General features: G+C 48.7%; 1 protein-coding gene across 1 annotated transcript in view; it reads right to left on the bottom strand.

The window, feature by feature from the left end:
• carmil3 (capping protein regulator and myosin 1 linker 3) overlaps nucleotides 1-20,000 on the bottom strand; it is a gene marked incomplete at both ends in the record, with an annotated part of 39,171 nt that overhangs the window by 3,316 nt on the left and 15,855 nt on the right. The window contains 23 exons of the mRNA XM_080546952.1: nucleotides 2,638-2,806; nucleotides 3,086-3,205; nucleotides 4,104-4,183; nucleotides 6,042-6,229; nucleotides 6,723-6,789; nucleotides 7,278-7,397; nucleotides 7,800-7,887; nucleotides 8,100-8,275; nucleotides 8,753-8,866; nucleotides 9,708-9,827; nucleotides 9,986-10,084; nucleotides 10,387-10,480; nucleotides 11,063-11,131; nucleotides 11,880-12,052; nucleotides 12,683-12,737; nucleotides 12,836-12,932; nucleotides 13,438-13,519; nucleotides 13,733-13,802; nucleotides 14,466-14,570; nucleotides 17,686-17,762; nucleotides 18,317-18,394; nucleotides 18,486-18,595; nucleotides 19,641-19,727. Of these exons, the coding sequence (XP_080403078.1) occupies nucleotides 2,638-2,806; nucleotides 3,086-3,205; nucleotides 4,104-4,183; nucleotides 6,042-6,229; nucleotides 6,723-6,789; nucleotides 7,278-7,397; nucleotides 7,800-7,887; nucleotides 8,100-8,275; nucleotides 8,753-8,866; nucleotides 9,708-9,827; nucleotides 9,986-10,084; nucleotides 10,387-10,480; nucleotides 11,063-11,131; nucleotides 11,880-12,052; nucleotides 12,683-12,737; nucleotides 12,836-12,932; nucleotides 13,438-13,519; nucleotides 13,733-13,802; nucleotides 14,466-14,570; nucleotides 17,686-17,762; nucleotides 18,317-18,394; nucleotides 18,486-18,595; nucleotides 19,641-19,727 (2,438 nt within the window). The remainder of the gene's footprint in view (nucleotides 1-2,637; nucleotides 2,807-3,085; nucleotides 3,206-4,103; nucleotides 4,184-6,041; nucleotides 6,230-6,722; nucleotides 6,790-7,277; nucleotides 7,398-7,799; nucleotides 7,888-8,099; nucleotides 8,276-8,752; nucleotides 8,867-9,707; nucleotides 9,828-9,985; nucleotides 10,085-10,386; nucleotides 10,481-11,062; nucleotides 11,132-11,879; nucleotides 12,053-12,682; nucleotides 12,738-12,835; nucleotides 12,933-13,437; nucleotides 13,520-13,732; nucleotides 13,803-14,465; nucleotides 14,571-17,685; nucleotides 17,763-18,316; nucleotides 18,395-18,485; nucleotides 18,596-19,640; nucleotides 19,728-20,000) is intronic.

Raw genomic sequence — 20,000 nt, 5'->3', positions numbered from 1 at the left:
AGACAGAGACAGACAGAGACAGACAGGACAGACAGACAAGACAGGACAGACAGACAGACAGACAGACAGACAGGAGAGACAGACAGACAGAGAGAGACTAAGTTATATTTATCAGGCCGTACACAGGTTAAGCCGAGTCCTAGACTAAAGAGCCTCAACAGAGATTTTCCATTTAAAGTAGTAGTCCTCTGTGGCTCAGTTGGTTAGAGCACGGCGCTAACAACACTTAGCTTGTGGGTTTGATTCCCGCTAGGACCATATACACTGGTATGCACTCACTGCAATGTATGTCGCTTTGGATAAAAGTGTCAGCTAAATGGCCTATACTGTATTATTATATTATCAGTGTTTCCTCTATATGCATTTATTCGTGGCGGGCCGCCACCAAAGAATTTCCTCCGCCACCAAATGATTCAGACAGTCCACTTTGATTCAGGCTGCGCAGAAAGGCAGCGAGTTATTATGACCGGAGAACAGAAAAAAAGCAGATTGAAGCTAGATTTAGGCCGCTTCCAGACCAACATTTCGTTACGATTTAGCGGTAGTTATTTACAATATGTTACAATGTTGCAATTAACCTCGTCGTTTGTGTTCGCACTGCAATCGAGACTCTCAACAGGCGCGCGGCGCGAGGCGACGCGCTTTCAAAACAGTTTTGTGATTGGTCTGAATTTAGCGGGACATTTGGATTTCAGGAAATCCCTCTCCTCACTCTCTCTTCTCCCGTCGCCGGTGCCTTTAATCCCGTATCCTAATCGAAAACGGAACATCATCAGCGACGACTGTGGGTTATTGCATTTACTGCTGTTCTCTGGTTCATGTTCTTATACCAGTGCTCAGTATAGAGTATTTTAGATGAACATTCGTAATGTATGTCTCTGATGTTCATGGTCAATTAAATGCGGTGGTAGCTGACGTCGGCACGTTGCGCCGTTCTGAGCGGCAGCAGGTCTCGCTGCTCTGTTTTTAATGTTTGACGGTTTTTTGTTGTTGTTGTATAATGTCTAATGTTACAACCTCAGCCAGAGTTGTTTATACCAGAAGTGCCCTCTTTGCACTAAGAGAGACTGCAAAACATGAGGGTTTCAAACACTCATTACCGAAGGAACTACGGAAGAAATACCGGGGGTGCAAAGCTGGAGCGAAGCTAAAAGCTAAATCGAGGAGGCGGTGGAGATACAAGCCGTTTCTACCATCAATCGTAATGGGAAATGTTAACTCCTTACCCAACAAATGTGACGAGTTGGAGGCACTCGTGATGCATCATTCAGTGTATCGGGAGTGCAGCCTGATGTGCTTCTCTGAGAGCTGGCTAAATGACAACATCGCCGACTCATGTGTGGAGATCGAACTATTCATAGCAATATGCATCCTCCACTCACTACACTGGCTTCCCACCTCCTCTCGGATCATTTACAAAACTCATCAATGCATTCACGGCAACGCACCCCCTTACCTCAAGGACCTGGTCAAATCCCACAGCCCCTCCACTCGCACTCTCCGCTCATCAAATGCAAACCTCCTCAAACCCACCAAAACCCACCTCCGCTCCATGGGAGACCGGGCCTTCTGCTCCATCGCCCCCGAACTGTGGAACGCCCTCCCTGCCCACCTGAGAGCACCACAGTCGGTCGACTCTTTTAAGAGCGGACTTAAGACTCATCTTTTTAACAAAGCGTTCCAGTAGCCAGATTTGTATTTATTTATTTATTTATTTTAGTTTTATGCCACAGTGTCTTTTTAACCTTTCTGCTTTTGATGTTTTTAGTGATCTTTATTGTGTTGTGCTGTTTTTGTTTCTTTTATTGACTGTAGCACTTTGAGATTCTTGAAATGTAAAGTGCTTTATAAATAAAATCCATTATTATTATTATAATATGCGCGGGGCAAAAATAATCTATTGCTTCTAAAATCACCACGAACAGAACGGCGGAGGTACGGGTAAGCAGGGCTCATGTTGGTGTCATCAGAGGTAAGAGTTGGTTTTCTTTAACTCAACTGATAGCATTACCTTGCCGTTGTTGTTTAGCGAATGCTCCATCTGACTGTCACACTGTGATTTTACTTGTGTAAACAGTTAATGAGTAACGTTAGCCGGTTCTGTGCGTGTACTCTCACGTAGGCCTACTTCGTATTGATCTTTCTGTGTGTGTGTGTGTGTGTGTGTGTGTGTGTGTGTGTGTGTAATGCGCGTTCCGCATGTTCCGCTGCAGCTGTAGGATATGTTGGTATTTGATCACCTTCTATATAAAATCACCTGCTCGGCTTTAATGACTTAACCGCTATTTAAGAAATTATAATTGTTGCCACCCTCTATACTAGTTTTTGGTGAAACCACGTCTTTGTTTTGAGCGCCAGTGCGCGTTTTATGCGTGTGCACGCGGAAAAAAAAATGTGCGCGCTAGATAACCGCTCCGCCACTAATGTGAAAAATCCTGGAGGAAACACTGATTACTATTATTTTTTGATATTATTTAGTTATTAGTGTGATTTAGTCCAAGATTAGCCTTAATCTACTGTATGTGCAGCAGCGACAGAGCAAACTGATTAGAAACACACATATTTAGGCCCTTACTAACACATGGTTGTAACAGGATGTCGGCGCCTCCACAGACGAGCTGTACAGGAGGTGTCTACCTGTCTCTGTGTGAGGCAGGGGGGGCTGATGCCCCTCATCCCAAGCAGTGGGACCCCCTGGATGGGGGGCCGGGAGGACAGCTTCCCATTGGCCCCCTCGATGGAGGCCTCCGCCTTCCCAGGGTCCTTAGGGTGCTGAATCATAGAGTAGACATTCTCCGAGTTACAGCTGAGAGAGAGAGGGAGAGAGAGGGCCAAAGAGAGAGATCCAGAGAGGGAGAGAGAGGGCCAAAGAGAGAGATCCAGAGAGAGAGAGAGAGAGAGAGAGAGAGAGAGAGCCAAAGAGAGAGAGGCAGAGAGAGAGAGATGTTAACTCGTAAGAAGGGTGGACACTATATCCAGTGTAGAGAGAGTATGTAAGGCTTGAACATGGCACAGGCTCTCAGTTCCACTCTCTTCCACACAGGCCCCTCCCCTCCCTCCACAGGCCCCTCCCCTCCCTCCGTACTCTGCGTCCTGATTGGAGATGGTGGAGCTGCGGTTCTTGCGGAAGCCAGAGAAGATGGACAGAACGCTGCGTCTCTTCTTCCTCCTCAGGGACTGGGCTTGATGGTGGGATGACAGCTGACTAAAAAGGAGAGAAAGATAGAAATATGAGCTATTGGTCAAAGTGGATGTATCCGTGTAAATACTGTATATATGACATTTAAAAGGTACTCTACCTATATATCAGGGGAGGCTGGTGGAGGTAGAAAGCGGAGGACATTGTACAGTTATGGATGGATTGGAATGGTATCGTGCCCATCCTCTGATTTCTACCTCCACCAGCCTTCCCTGATAGAGTACCTTTACATTTGAGTGTACTGTATGTGTAAAATGATGTGACAGTGTGGTGAAAAGGTGCGATATCGGCAATTCTCAAGTCGTGCAAATGACCAAAAATCGTATTAAAAAAATAAATAAATTGCCGTTTTTTTCCATATTACGAAACTTGAAGTGTAAAACTTGAATAGTTTTAGGATCACTAAATACTTATAATTTGTGAATTGGATTAACTGTATCGTCTGCCATAGACTACTGGGTAAATGATACATGGCTTGTAAACAAAAGGTATGTTTTAGGACGTGTTCAAAAACTGTGTGATCATCTAACTATGTGTAGTTATGTGTTTTTAGCATGTTGATGTTCTATCAACATGTTGTGATGTTAAACATGCAGTTAGATGTTCATAGCGATGTTTCTTCTTAGCTGATGGCTATTAGCAGCTGTTTTGCGTGTGTTTTGATTCAGAGCGAGTTTCTCTGCTATCTTCTTCATCTATTTAAAAAAAAGACCTTGCCCTACTTGAGGACTTTTTCACCAGACCCCGTCACATAATGTGCATTTCAAAGTATAGAGTGTGTCTTTGTAGTGTACATAGTGTATATGATTATAGATATATAGATATGAATATGTATTAATGTATACAGCAGGTATACTATGTATAAACAGTGTGTGTGTGTGTGTGTGTGTGTGTGTGACAGTACCTGTCTGGCAGGACTCTCTTGGTGTAGAAGTCGGGGAGTCCGTCCTCCAGGAGGTTGACTGCTCCGTTCTCGGTGCCGTTCTGCAGAGAGAGAACAGGATGACATCACCACCATCAACTCACCTGAGGAACTCACCTGGTGAAACCGGAACAAGTCGCCAACCAATCAAAACGTTCAGACTTTTATTCAGAAAAATGTAAATACATTTCAGTGTTTTTGAAAATCAATGACACACTCGCTAGTCAAGCCAAAACATTGCAATGCAATGGATTCGGTGAGTAATCCCCACTACTCTACACTAACTAAGTAGTAAGATCATTGCATTGCAATGTTTTGGCCTGACGAGCGAGTGTGTCATTGATTTTCAACAACGCAGAAATGTATTTAAATTTTTCGGAATAAAAGTGAACGGTCCGTCGGTTGGCGACTTGTTCCCGATTTCACCAGCTGCTGTCACAATTAGAACACCAAACGACCGGGAGAAAAGAATGCGATCTCCCTGCTGATAGAAGTAAATTTTAGAGCTCAAACACAGTTCGTCATCATCCCCTTTAGTTGGATGTTCATCATTATCCACTTTTTTCTAAAGCCAAAACAAAACAGATTTAGAAAAGAAGGAAAAAAAGAAAAAATGTGTGAGAGAGAGAGAGAGACAATGGGACCGCTTCGGAGTAAAAGGGAATTTATTTTTGGATATGCCTCTGGCATGAACAGCAAGGACGAACGAATCAAGTAGTCATGACAGCGGAAGGTGGAATAGAACCTGAGAGGAGGATAAACACCTAAACTAAAATAGTCAAAATAACAAATAACCCAGCGTCACCCCCCGCCTGCAGCAGAAGACTCCCTAGGGGCTTGTGGGAATCTAAAAAGATTGGATAGGTACTGTTGTGTTAAGACAACATTACGACATTTATCTAAATCCTTGGGAAAGGTGTGTGTGTGTGTGTGTGTATGTGTGTGTGTGTGTGTGTGTGTGTGTGTGTGTGTGGAGATGGGAGCGGGGGGTAGATTAGATTCTGCTTTATTGCCTGCTTGAGCAGACATTAGTTTTGCCTCACACGCTCCAACAAGATAAAAAAGGTACACAAAACGCAATGACACATTAATAACCTCCTAACCATAAAAAGAGAGAGACAGAGAGAGAGAGAGAAAGAAAGAGAGAGAGAGAGAGATGTTAACTCATGAGAAGGGTGGACACTATATCCAGTGTAGAGAGAGTATGTAAGGCTTGAACATGGCACAGGCTCTCAGTTCCACTCTCTTCCACACAGGCCCCTCCCCTCCCCCCACAAAGCCCCCAAACACATAGCCTAAGCACAACCCACAAAACACATCCACATTCACATTACGTCCTTATGCAGCCATTAAATACATCTAGGGCTGGTTTCACAGACAAGGCTTAAGCCTAATCCTGGACTAAAAAGTATTTTCAATGGAGATTTTACATTTGAAAGTGTGATTTACTCTGTGAAACCGGCCCCATGTCCATCTACTCTAAATGGTAAATGGTAAATGGACTGCACATAAATTACATAGTGCCTTATTCCAAAGCGCTTTACAATGGCCTCTGATTCACCCATTCACACATACATTCACACACCAGTGGCGACAAGCTGCCATGCAAGGCGCCGGCCCGCTCAATGGGAGCAATTTGGGGTTCAGTATCTTGCCCAATGACACCTCGACACATGGACAGGAGGAGCCGGGGATCGAACCACCGACCTTGTAATAATTAAATGCCTCCTGCTCTACTGGTCAATACTGCACATTGGAGCTGCGGTTCTTGCGGAAGCCATAACATGTCAACGTGTCTGTGGACCTTGTCTGTTCTACTAGAACGTGACGCGCCAAGGAGATAGGGACTACAGGCTGAGAGGGGTTTAGTCTGAGCCTCTACTAGGAGGTCAGCTTGAGGTCAAAGGTCAGGTGACTCACCGGGTCCAGGGAGAGGTTTCCTGTCCTGTGTCTTCGCGGGGGGCGTGGCCTGACGTGGGTCACGTGACGCAGCGGAGACCCGTGGGTAGGCAGGGTGGACAGGCACTCCCATGAGGCCGAGCGGGAGAGAGGGGCGGAGTGAGACGGGGCCGCGGGGGGAGGGGAGGAGCTGGGGTCTTCACCCAGACCTGAGAGAGGGAAAGAGGGAGCGAAAAAAAAGAGAAAAAGATGAACAAACTAGATACATAATACAGTAGCCCTATACGTCAATTAGTTATTAAAACGTGTCATTTTACACTGCGATCTCACACGCCGTATCGCGCAAGATAGCGGCTAAACACAGACGCAGTACCTGCAGCCACACACGCCATATCGGGAAGAGTAGCGCTTGAACTACAGTTGCAGTAATACAACTTTTATCTATATCTTTTTATTCATCGTCTTATTGTGTTTTTAAACGTTTATCTAGTTATTTTCTATATATATGTATCTATTCTTGCCATTTAAAAAAAAAATAAAAAATCTCTTACGATCCTTGCACCTGTTGTATGAAATGAGCTATACAAATAAACTTGCCTTGCCTTGCCTTGCCTTATTAATAGCTCTGGCTATGAGCTGCCCCATAGTACAGTTCATGAACTTGAACAGTTTGTGTGGATGTTCTGATTCTGTGTGACTCACTGGATCTGGTGGACACGGGTCGGATCCTTCTGGTCCTGGCGCTGCGCTTCTTAATGGCAATGGTGTCCTGGAGAGAGAGAGAGAGAGAGAGAGAGAGAGAGAGAGAGAGAGAGGGACACACACACACACACACACGCACCCGCACACACACACACACACACACACACACACACACACACACACACACACACACACACACACACACAGTGCTGTATGTGAGTGTGGAGCCTCAGACCAGCCTCAGACACACCTGCTCCTCCATAGCTGTTGGCCCCCCGGGCCGCACGTTGCAGCTAGATTAATTGCTGTATTAATATTGATGGGGGTCGTCAGACTGACCCGGGGCTCTGCACACAGACACACACACACACACACACACACACACACACAGACAGACACACACACAGACACACACACAGACGCACACACAGACGCACACACACAGACGCACACACAGACGCACAAACACACACACACACGCAGACACACACACAGACGCACACACAGACGCACAGACGCACAGACACAAACACACACACACGCACACGCACTTACGATGTTCAAGCCCAGGTCCTCATCAGGGTAGTCCAGTGAGTCGTTGAGTCTAGACTGTCTGATGGTGCGTCTGCCCGTCCCTCCCTCCTCCCAGCGCTTCACCTGGGACACCTGGCGCAGCTGAGAGACATGTACTGGTCTGAGACATGATGTACTGTTCTGAGACACGTTGTACTGGTCTGAGACATGGTGTACTGGTCTGAGACATGGTGTACTGGTCTGAGACACGTTGTACTGGTCTGAGACATGGTGTACTGTTCTGAGACATGGTGTACTGGTCTGAGACATGGTGTACTGGTCTGAGACATGGTGTACTGGTCTGAGACATGGTGTACTGGTCTGAGACATGGTGTACTGGTCTGAGACATGGTGTACTGGTCTGAGACAACACTATGCCAGAGCTATAGTAAGAGACAGATGTAGACATTGCAGAGAAGTAGACGCACACACACAGGTAGAGGGAAGCGTGTGTGTGTGTGTGTGTGTGTGTGTGTGTGTGTGTGTGTGTGTAGTGTAGTATACCAGGGTTTTGTGAGTGGTGTAGAGCTCCTGTAGGATCTGGTCCACTATGGAGTTGGTGAGATAGGACACTACAGACAGCTTCACCTCCCTGAGAGAGAGAGAGGGAGAGAGAGAGAGAGAGAGAGAGAGAGAGAGAGAGAGAGAGAGAGAGAGAGAGAGAGAGAGATTCACATTTCAGAGAGAAGTTCACATTTCAACTTCAACATCAAATCCCCCGTCGTTGTCTCTAGACCCTTCCTCTCTCTTTTTTCCTCCCTCCTCCATTCCATCCCTCCCTCCATCCATCCCTCCTTCTCTTACTCCAGAGCTCTGTTGACGTCCTGCGCGGCTCTCTCCATCAGGGCGGTGCGGATGGCGGAGCGAGGGACGGAGACGCGCTCGGCGATGGAGGAGAGGGGAGGGTTGAGGCGCTCGGCGGCGGAGGAGGACATGGGACACAGCTCCCGACACAGGGACACCATGGAGTCCACGATCACCTGGAACCAGCGGAGAGACGTCATCCACCACTGTATGACCACAATCCATCCATCTATCCATCTATCCATCTATTCATCCGTCCATCCTTCCATCCATCCATCCACCCACCAAACCCTGAACTCACCCACCTACTGTATTAATCTAGCCAGCCATCCATCCACCTACCTACCTATCTATCCATTCATCCCTCCATCCCTCCATCCACCCACTCATCCATCCACCCATTTATTCACTCAAGTATTCATCCATCCATCCATCCATCCATCCATCCATCCATCTATCCATCTATCCATTCATCCCTCCATCCCTCCACCCACCCACCCGCCCTAGCCTCCCCCAGGCAGACAGCTGTAGAGGGGGGTGTGGTGTAGAGGGGGGGTGTGTGGTGTAGAGGAGGGGTGTGTGGTGTAGAGGAGGGGTGTGTGGTGTAGAGAGGGGGGGGTGGTGTAGAGGGGGGGGGGGGGTGTGTGGTGTACCTGGAGCTCCTTATCAGCGGCCTTGGCCAGCTCTCCAGCCAGGGAGTCCAGCCGCTGCCTGACCGGCCCGTCCACCGACAACACATGAGCCAGCTCACAGAGAGACGGGTACAGCTGAGAGAGAGAGAGAGACACGCGCACACACACACACACACACACACACACACACACACACACACAGAGACACACACACAGACACACAGACACACGCACACACACACACACACAGATACAGACACGCGCACGCGCACAGAGACACACACACAGATACAGACACACAGACACAGACACAGACACACACACACACACACACACACACACACACACAGACACGCGCACACACACACACACGCGCACACACACAGACACAGATACAGACACGCGCACACGCACCCAGACACACACACAGATACAGACACACAGATACACACACACACACACACACACACACACACACACACACACACACTGTGATGTAATCCTGCAGCCCAGGCTTTTAGCCAGTCTGGTCCCTGCAGCCCTGCACAGCTCCCAGGCCTCCGCTCCTCCTCACTTCTGTCATTATACTGTCATCCATTATTCACCACGTCTAAGTCAGTGAATCATCTATCCATCAGTCATCATCAGAATGATAATAATCTGTGCTAGGACCAGAGGCCATTGGCAGTCACAATGCTAGAAGAAGGAAGCAATACCTTTATTAAATGTGTATACATTTCTTTATTCTTTAATTAATTCATTGACAGTAGAGAAACTGCACAGACACACAGACACACACAGGGGGTTTGGATAAATGATATATAATCTCTCACACACCATTAGAATCTGAATTATATTATCTGAAATCGACAGAGACAGAAGAGATTTGATCACACACACACACACACACACACACACACACACACACACATACATACATACACACATACACACATACACACACACACACACTCACAGCTCTGGAGTTCCTGGCTTCCTTCAGGACCTGTCTGGCCGCCTGGAGCTCCTCCCCTTCCTCTGAACCTCGGAGGACACACACCTGCTGCTGCACACGCACACACAGACGCTCCATCACCTGACACACACACACACACACACACACACACAGTGTTAGTATGTGCAGTCTTCAATCACATATAAACACAGAGTGCACACACGCACTCACACAAGCACACACACACACACACACACACACACACACACACACACACACACACACACACACACACACACCTGTTCAGCAGTGCTGGTGACCAGGCCCTGGTGGAGGCGGAGAGCCTGTTTCTGAGAGAAGCGCTGAGTCTGGTTGTTCCTCAGCAGACACCGCTGGATCTGTCACATGGAGGGATGGAGGGATGGAGGGATGGAGGGATGGAGGGATGGAGGGATGGAGAGATGGAGGGATGGAGAGATGGAGGGATGGAGGGATGGAGAGATGGAGGGATGGAGAGATGGAGGGATGGAGAGATGGAGAGAGGGATTGAGGAGGGGGGGGAAGGAGGAAAAGGAAGAGAAGGACATTCACAAGATCAGGAGGGAGACGCTGGCAGGCCTCTGGGTGGAGGTGAGAATGGAACACTGCTCAAGGTCAGGGTGTGACGGTGTGATGTCACGTTCCCGGGCAGGAGCGTCACCTTGGCCAGCGCCTGCTCCGTCTTCTCTGGGGCGCCGCGGTACGCCTGGGTGACGTCGCCGAGGGGGACGGGCATGTATTGCAGGGTGAAGTTACTGATGAGAGAGAGAGAGAGAGAGAAAGCGAGGGAGGAGAAAAGAGAGAGGAAGGAGAGAACCCAGCATTAACACTCCATATCTCTGCTCCTCTGTGAACAATCCTTCTACGATCTTCGCCTTCTTTCGGAAGTGCTCGAGGCGAGGGTACGGATCGCCGTGGAAACGTGTCAGGCTGTTCCATTGAGTCCCTGTCATGAGAACCCCCAAACAGACAGAAAGACAGCGTGATGCCTCACAGTGATGAAACACCGTGCAAGAGAAGACACTGCAGAGACTCAAAGATACCCCGCTTACTTTAACATCTTTAATGTGAGAGAATGTGTGTGTGTGAGTGAGAGAAAGAGTGAATGAGTGAGTGTGTGTGTGTGTGTGTGTGTGTGTGTGTGTGTGTGTGTGAGAGAAAGAGAGACAGAGTGTGTTTCTGTCTGTCTGTCTGTGTGTGAGAAAGAGAGAATGTGTGTGTATAGTGTGTGTGTGTGTAATAGTGTATGTGTGTGTGTGTGTGTATAGTGTGTGTAATAGCGTGTGTGTATAGTGTGTGTGTATATAGTGTGTGTGTATGTGTAGTGTGTGTCTTACTGTTCCAGGGCTCGAGCCACATCTTGTAATCCTGTCACCGTGGTGTTATTGCGATCCCACGTCACACTCCTTAGAGAGGGATCAAATAGGAGGAAGAGAGAGAGAGAGAGAGAGAGAGGGAGAGAGAGAGAGAGAGAGAGAGAGAGAGAGAGAGAGAGAGAGAGAGAGAGAGAGAGAGAGAGAGAGGGAGAGAGAGAAAAAGAAAGAAGACCGAAATAGATCAATCACTGATGAGGAGAAGCCGCAGAACCATGTCAGCTTTTGCACCGTGCACGACATGTCGACAGATTCAGGGTTGCAAATAGCACACTGTACCCCCCAGCGTGAATAAACAATGACCTCTAAGTATGTTTCATCAGTGTCCGAGTGCTTACAGAATTAGAACCATAACATCGCATTAATGTTGCAGTAGATTAACTACTTGGAATAAACAGAAACTGCATAATGCTCTCCCTCCCTCTAGCCCTCCGTCCCCCCGTCCCCCATCTCATCCCTCTCTCCATCGTGCTCCCTTCCTCCTCCACTCCTCCTCCTCCTCTACCCCCCCCACCTCCTCTACCCCCCCCACCTCCTCCTCCTCCTCATCCCCCTCTCCATCATGCTCCCTTCCTCCTCCACTCCCCCTCCTCCTCTCCCCCCCCACCTCCTTCTCATCCCCCTCTCCCTTGTGCTCCCTGCTCCCTTCCTCAGCTACTCCCCCTCCCCCTCCTCCTCTACACCCCCCCCCTCCCTTCCTCAGCTACCCCCCCTCCCCCCCTCCTCCTCTCCCCTCTCCTACCCCCCCCGCCCCTCTTCCTCTTCCTCTTCTCTGTCTTACCTGAGTGTGGTGTTGATCTGCAGGGCTTTGCTGAGCATCTTAGCCCCCGCATCCTCCAGGCTGTTTCCACTCAGATCCACCTTCCGGAGGCAGGTGTTGCTGCCCAGGGCGTTCACCAGCATCGTGCCCCTGGAGCGCAGGCGGGAGTCAGCCAGGGAGAGAGACTGCAGGGCCTGGGAGGGAGAGAGGGAGGTGGGGAAGATAGAGAGAGAGGAGAAAAGGAAATAAGAGAGAAAGGAAGATGGGGGATCAGAAACTGGGCTCTCAAAGTGAAGTCAAGTTAGCGTGCGTGTGTGTGTGTGTGTGTGTGTGTGTGTGTGTGCATGTGTATGCGTATGTGTGTGTGTGTGTGCATGTGTATACTATGCGTATGTGTGTGTGTGTGTGTGTCATCATTATCAAAGTAGTTAATTATTGAGTGAGACTCATCATGGAGTGTCGGCACTAGGAGAGACGGCCTGAAGGCCCACGAATAAAGTAGTGTCAGAATGAATCATTCAGCAGGGCTGGAGAGAACAACACAGTCATAGTTTAATGAGCCTGGGAGAGTGCGGGAGAGAGAGTTACAAACATACCAATATTGTATGGGGTGAAGAGGGTTTGTGTGTACATGTATGTGCATGTGTGTGCGTGTGTGTGTGTGTGTGTGCGCGCATGTGCACGTTTGTGTGTGTGTACGCCCGCGTGTACGTGTGGGTGTGTGTGTACGCCCATGTGTATATGCACGTGTGTGTGTGTGTGTGTGTGTGTGTGTGTGTGTGGGTGGGTGGGTGCATGTTCGAATGTCCTAAAACAGAACTCACACACTCTTCCTCCTGCACTAGCTGTACCAGTTTCTGTAGGATTTCATCCAGCGCCCTGCCGACAGAGGATTGGCAAGGTTAGAGCGTTTATCAATCACCCCCCCGTCATCCCAGTGTGTGTCTGGGGCTGCCTGCGGTGGACAGACACCCTACCTGCCCTTAATGTTGAAGTTCCTGCCCAGGAGCAGGTGTTTGAGGGAGGGGTGTCTGGAGAAGGCTGGGATCAGCGCCAGAAGGTCCGCGTCCAACCCTGAGAGGCAGCGTGCGCGCGCACACACACACACACACACACACACACACGCACACACACACACACACACACAGTCACACACAGTCACACACACACACACACACACGTAGAGACACACAGTCATGCGCACACACACACACACACACACACACACCACACAGACACACACAGTCACAGATAAGCACACACACACACACACACGCACACACACACACACACACCACACAGACACACACACACACACACACACACACACACGAAAGCAAGATGTTACTTAATCAAACAGGACAGCCCGTAAGAGGCTCTTAAGCCCTACCCTGGTATGGATCACTGAAGGCTGATGGGAGGTAGAAATGTGATGGTACCATTCCTCATTCCCTTCCTGCATTACATTTAGCCTGTCTTCCGCTTTCTGCCTCCACCAGCCTCCCCTGGTATGGATAGATGTACAGTAGAGAAGGGTGCACACAGGCCTCTTTACAGTGTGTGTAGGTCAGTCCCTTACCGTTGTCTGAGATGTCCAGAGTTCCCACACAGGAGACCCTGGGAAACAGCTCCTGGAGCACCCCAGCACCAGCTGACCTCAGCTGAGAGAGAGAGAGAGAGAGAGAGAGAGAGAGAGAGAGAGAGAGAGAGAGAGAGGGAGAGAGAAAAGATGGGATGTGGAGAGAGAGGAGGTGTGAGAAGATAGAAAGAGGGTGGATGGGAAGGCAGTAAAACAGTAGGTCAGAGAGACAGACAGAGAGAGAGACAGACAGACATACAGACAGGCAGACAGACAGACAGACAAAGTACTGTACCTCACAGCCGCTGATGTCCAAGTGCAGGTCAGCGATGTGAGGGTTGGAACACAAGCCCAGTAACAGAGCTCTGGGGGGAGGGCAGAATAGGACAGATAGATGAGTGGAGAGAGGGGAGGGGAGAGAGAGAGGAAAAAAAGAAAGAAAGAAAGAAATAGAAAGAATTCATGAACATTAGAGAGAGAGGGAGAGAGAGAGGGAGAGAGAGAGAGAGAGAGAGAAAAGAGGTCAAGAAATCCTATTTCCCTCCTCAGGTTGTTTCGCTCGAATTTCCATCAATTTCCATCAATTTCCCTCGAATTTAAACCCCCTAGTTTGCTTTTCATGTACCCGGGAGAGTTACAACGGTCTTAAGGGATTTGGAGGAAAAGAGCTTAAAAGAGAATTCAAGACAGCCTCCCTGGGAACCCGTAAACCCAGGAGAAGTGGCGAACTGTCACACGACAAAAACACACTTTCAGCTCGATGAAAAGAGTCGATTTAGCAACAAAAACACCGCTTGTTTGTGGTGTGTGTTTTCCAGTTGTTGTTGTCGTTGTTGTTGTTGTTTTTACAATATCGCTCAAGTATTCATGTGGGTGAATGAATAATGGACGACGGTGCTGGGATGTGGGAGTGTATGGGTTTTTTGGCGGGAGGCCAGGGGCCAGGCCAGACTACGACACCCTCCACACACAGGCCACGACCCCACTCACCTCAGTGTGTCTGGAGGCAGCTTCATAGACCCACTCACCTCAGTGTGTCTGGAGGCAGCTTCATACACGACAGGCTGACGTGGGTGAGGCTGAACGCCGAGCTGAAGAACTGCCTGAACGTAGGGAGGGTCTCCCTCGCTTTCCTAAAGGAGAGAGGAGGAGAGAAGGAGAGAGATTGAGAGAAACAGGGGGAGAGAGAGTGAGAGAAACAGAACTAGAGAGAGTGACAAAGACAGGGAGAGAGAGAGAGAGACATGGGGAGAGAGAGAGAGAGACATGGGAAGAGATAGAGAGAGAGAAGTAAGAGAGAGAGTGAAACAGAGAGACAGACAGACGGAGAGAGAGGAGACAGTAAGAGAGAGAGTGAAACAGCCAGACGGAGAGGGAGGAGACAGTAAGAGAGACAGACAGACGGAGAGAGAGAGTGAAACAGAGAGACAGACAGACGGAGAGAGAGAGTGAAACAGAGAGACAGACAGACGGAGAGAGAGAGGAGACAGTAAGGGACGAAAATCGAGAATTCGAGAAGTGAGAGTGAGAAAGGGCAGACATTTGACATGTAGGTCTCCATCATCACACAGGCGCTGTTAAAGGTGAGGCTGTTTAATCATAACAGACAACACGTTTCATTACGCTGGCACGAGGACAACAACAAGGAGCTGTGTATCAACCCATCTGGACATGCCAGATCTGGGTGTGAAATCGTGTCCATGACTCCCACTCACATACTCACACATACACGCACACACACAGACACACACACACACACACACACACACACACACACACACACACACACACACTTGAGTTCCCTGTGTATGCTTATCAGCAGCTGAAAGAGAAGTAAGCTCATGGTGAGCACGTCGAGTCCCCTCTCAGCCAGGAGGGAATCATCCAAGCAGTTCATTGTAAGACAGGAGGACTTTGTGTTCCTACCTCGCTGAACAGCTAAGACGCCCTTTTTAGCCTCCAAATAATTAATCGGAGTGGGAAAGATAGAGAGAGTGAGTGTATGCGTGTGTATGTGCATCTGTGTGTGTGCGCGTCTGTCTGTGACTGTGTGTGTGTGTGTGAGTGTGTGCGTCTGTGTGTGTGTGTGTGTGTGTGTGAGTGTGTGAGTGTGTGTGTGTGCGTGTGTGCGTGCGTCTGTGTGTGTGAGTGTGTGAGTGTGTGTGCGTGTGTGAGTGTGTGTGTGTGTGTGAGTGTGTGTGCGTGTCCGAGTGTGTGTGTGCGACAGAGAGAGGGGCCAGGAATAAAGAGAGCGATAGAACGTGAGCGTGACATTATGATAAGTCGTCCTAGCCTACGCACTACGACCTCCAGATTTAGAGGCAATAAAGCACGACAGTCACAAGGGGGCTTAGAGGGACTGCTGTCACAGAGAGATGGGCAACAGAGAGAGAGAGAGAGAGGGAGGGGGGAGACCATGTTAAACAGTGACAGTGGACGCACTGGGGAAGAGAGTGCAGAGAGAGAGAGAGAGGGGGGGGGGGGCACCATGGTAAACACTGCTAAACAGACTAACAGTGGATGCACTGGTGGACACGGTGTGGAAAGATAGAGAGAGAGAGAGAGAGAGAGAGAGAGAGAGAGAGAGAGAAAGAGAGAGAGCTGTTCAATATTCATGAGTCTTTCACTCTTATCAGCTCAAGCAGATTTATGTTGTGTTTCATGTGCAGCGATCAGAGCTCACACAGAGCTGCTGCCACCCTGCCACAAACACAGCTTATTACCACGGCCAGCTGAAGGACAGAGAGATGGAGGGAGAGAGGGATAGAGGAGGGGGGTAAACAGAGAGAGAGAGAGAGGGGGGGGATAGAGAGAGAGAGGGGGGGGTAAAGAGAAAGAGAGAGAGAGAGAGTAAACATGAAAGAGGGAAGGCAAGAAAGTCAGTAGAAAGAATAGCTGGAGGGAGAGAGAGAGATGCAGAGAAAAAATAAGAGAGAGAAGGGCGAGAGGCAGTAGAGAAAAATAGCTGGGGGGAGAGAGAGAGAGAGAGAGAGTGATGAAGGTAGTGGGCGAGAGAGAAAGTGCTGGCTGCGAGGCACTGGGGGGATTTGAACAATAATTCCTTTCTAAAATTAGGCTCATTTTTCACAGACTTTTTTCCATAATGCTGTTATGTAGTGAGTAGCGGTGAGGCGGCGGGTTGTTGCTGTGTCAGTCCCTGGGGAGGGCAGACCGTGATGATGATGATGATGATGATGGTGGTGGTGGTGTGAGGTGGGTTATGGATCTGCAGCAGCCGCCTGCTAGCAAGGTAAACACTCTCTCTGTCAGGCATGAAACAGGGGGTGACTTGTAAACACACACACACACACACACAGACAGAGAGAGAGAGAGAGAGACACACACACGCACACGCACACGCACACGCACACGCACACGCACACGCACACGCACACACACACACACACACACACACACACACACACACACACACACACACACACACACACACAGAGAGAGAGAGAGAGAGAGAGACACACACAAAAACACACAAACACACACACGCAGCCACACACACACAGAGAGAGAGAGAGAGAGAGAGAGAGAGAGAGAGAGAGAGAGAGACACACACACACACACACACACACACACACTTCTGTTACAGAAGATCTACAGGGCAAATATTAATCTGGGAAGGAATGATCTGCTGACTCCTTAATGGCATCGCTACGGGAACCATCCAGCGAGTCAGGATAAAGTGCTGTTCTGGTGGTGGTGGTGGTGGTGGTGGGATCAGGGGGGTAGCGAGGGGCTGCCTACTCTACTGGACCGACCCGGACCACGCACGTGCTGGCTCCAGGGGAGGCTGGTGGAGGTAGACATCGGAGGACGGGCCTCATTGTAATACAAGGAACTGAATGAGGAATGCTATCAAACAGCGGCTGGCTCAGATGTGTTAGTTTCAGAGTAACCAGGCCAGCCCAGCTCAGCTCGGGTCAGAAGTCTAGATTAGAGGAGGTCCTCTGTGGCTCAGGTGGTAGAGCATGGTGCTGATAACGCTGTGGGTTTGATTCCCGCTGGGATCATGTATACTGAAAAATGTATGCACCAATCAGAATCAGAATTCCTTTTTATTGCCAAGTATATTCACACATTCAGGAAATTGACTTGGGTGTGGTCGGTGCACAGGACATAAAGATAAAAACAACAATATAATAAAACAACAATGTAATAAAAAAAGAACACAATATATAAGCAAAAGTAGTTTAAAAAGACAATGACATCATTGAACGTTATTATAATACTCACCTATGAGAGAAGGAGTTCTTGGACAGGTTCAGGTAGGTGAGATCAGCACAACAGCCCCTCAGAAGAGCTCCGAACAACTAGCATAGAGAAAACACACGTTCTCATTACTGCTAACGTATTAGCATCCCCATACCGTACATACCGTACGACACACCTCCGGCCATCACTACTCTAAAGATCCGTATCCCGATAAATATTAAACCTTGGAATACAGTACAGTACATAAAGATGAAAAATGAAACGAAATGAAATATGAAAAAGATTCTCTAAAAAGAACAGATTACAGTTATGAAAAAGAAAGGGGGGACAATCCATCAAAGAAAGTGGAATCCTTTCTTTTCATAACGAGGCCGGGGAAAAAGGAAGGAGCGGGAAAAGTTGGGAGCCAGTTAATGAAGTGAAACGACACTTTAATATGCAATACACAATTCATGCGAGACATGAATGCAGGAGATTTTTAGGGCAGAATATTCCTCCCCAAATTATGCAGATGTGGCTTCTTTGCAGAATCACACATGTCCTCTACAGCCATTACCGAGTCCATTACGTAACCATGGCTCTGGCAGTTCTGATCTGTTATCAGACAATGTGCCCGACGGCAAGGAGGCGTTCTAGAATGGAGAACACTCACCGAGTCCACAGTGCAGTCGGTTCCGGACAGGTCCAGATGGACCAGGCAGTTTGGCTGAGCTAAGAACAGGTACAGGTTCTAGAGAGAGACAGAGAGGCAGTCAAAGAGGAGTCGGGAGTGTGCGTGTGTGTTTGTGTGTGTGTGTGTGTGTGTGTGTGTGTGTGCTCACGGTAGCGTCCTCTCCAGACAGGACCCCTGGGTTCTTGCTCAGGTCCAGGTGAAGGAGAGAGTTGGAGTAGTCATCACTGGAGCAGAGCGCCTGGGAGAGAGACACCACCCCTGAGAGAGAGAGAGAGAGAGAGAGAGAGAGAGAGAGAGAGAGAGAGAGAGAGAGAGAGAGAGAGAGAGAGAGGGGTTGTGGGTAGAAGGAGAGACAGAGGAAAAAAAATAAAGAAAGAAAGAGAACGAGAAATAATGAATGAACATATCATACAGTATGTAGACATAGAAAAGTGGACAGTCAAGAGTGAACACCAATTAATTCCAGATCAGCACTGTTAACCAGTCGAGCGTCAGCGTGAACCGTAATAACCCCCGAACACCATAAAACCAACTGTCTGAAACATACAGAATTATAATAAAAATAACATGAATATGACCAATGACCCATTAGAACAGCTCATTAAAACCTCTGCAGAGGCGCAGGAGAGAGCGAGCACAGTGAGCGGTGGTTCAATAAAGCTGAAAGTCCCACGTGGTCACACAGAGAGGAGAAACCACACAACTTTAACCCCAGCTAATCCCTTAATCCGTAATTTGCCCAGATTAATGAGGAAATTAGCTGACAGCTGGCAGACAGACAGGCAGGCAGGCAGACAGATAGACAAACAGACAGACAGGCGTGGTCCTCTGTGGCTCAGTTGGTAGAGCATGACGCTAATAACGCTTAGGTTGTGGGTTCGATTCCCGCTGGGACCATATATACTGAAATGTATGCACTCACTGCAATGTAAGTCGCTTTGGATAAAAGCGAAATGGCATATATTACAGGCAGGCAGACAGGCAGGCAGGCAGGGACCAATCAATCAATCAATCAATCAATCAATCAATGTAATAATATCTAACACTGCCAGTAGTTTTAATTACATATGATGACAGAAGTGCTGATTTGATTTTGATTTTTGACTGTGATTATTAAAGCATGCTCAATCACAGCCTGGCAAAAAAACAGGTTTGGTTTCCCATTCGTACTGAATAGTCCAACACACAGCCTATATAACCAATGAGTCGGCCGTGGACCAATGAGGGCATGGCGTTTAGAGCGTGGCCGGAGAGGTGACCACAAGGGGGCAGTGTGGCCCAGGGGACAGAGGGATGAACACACCCTTAGAGGAGAGGGAGGTCTTGGAGAGGTTGAGGAGACGGAGGCCTTTACTGAGACGACACACCTGCTGGATGAGGTTGGACACTCCTGGAGAGAAACACACGTGCACAGGGGTCAGGGTCAATAAAACCAACCACACACACACACACACACACACACACACACACACACACACACACACAACCACACATGCACAAGGGTCAGGGTCAGTGAAACCACACACACACACACACACACACACACACCGGTCAGGGTCAGTGAAACCACACACACACACACACACACACACGCACAGGGGTCTGGGTCAGACCACCCACACACACACAGGAGTATGGTCAGCGAAATCAACATACATACAAA

Source organism: Nansenia antarctica (genome assembly GCF_963989245.1).
Source record: "Nansenia antarctica genome assembly, chromosome: 16".
NCBI lineage: Eukaryota > Metazoa > Chordata > Actinopteri > Argentiniformes > Microstomatidae > Nansenia > Nansenia antarctica.
Note: the sequence above shows the minus strand (reverse complement) of the source record. Positions and strands in the feature narration are given on the sequence as shown.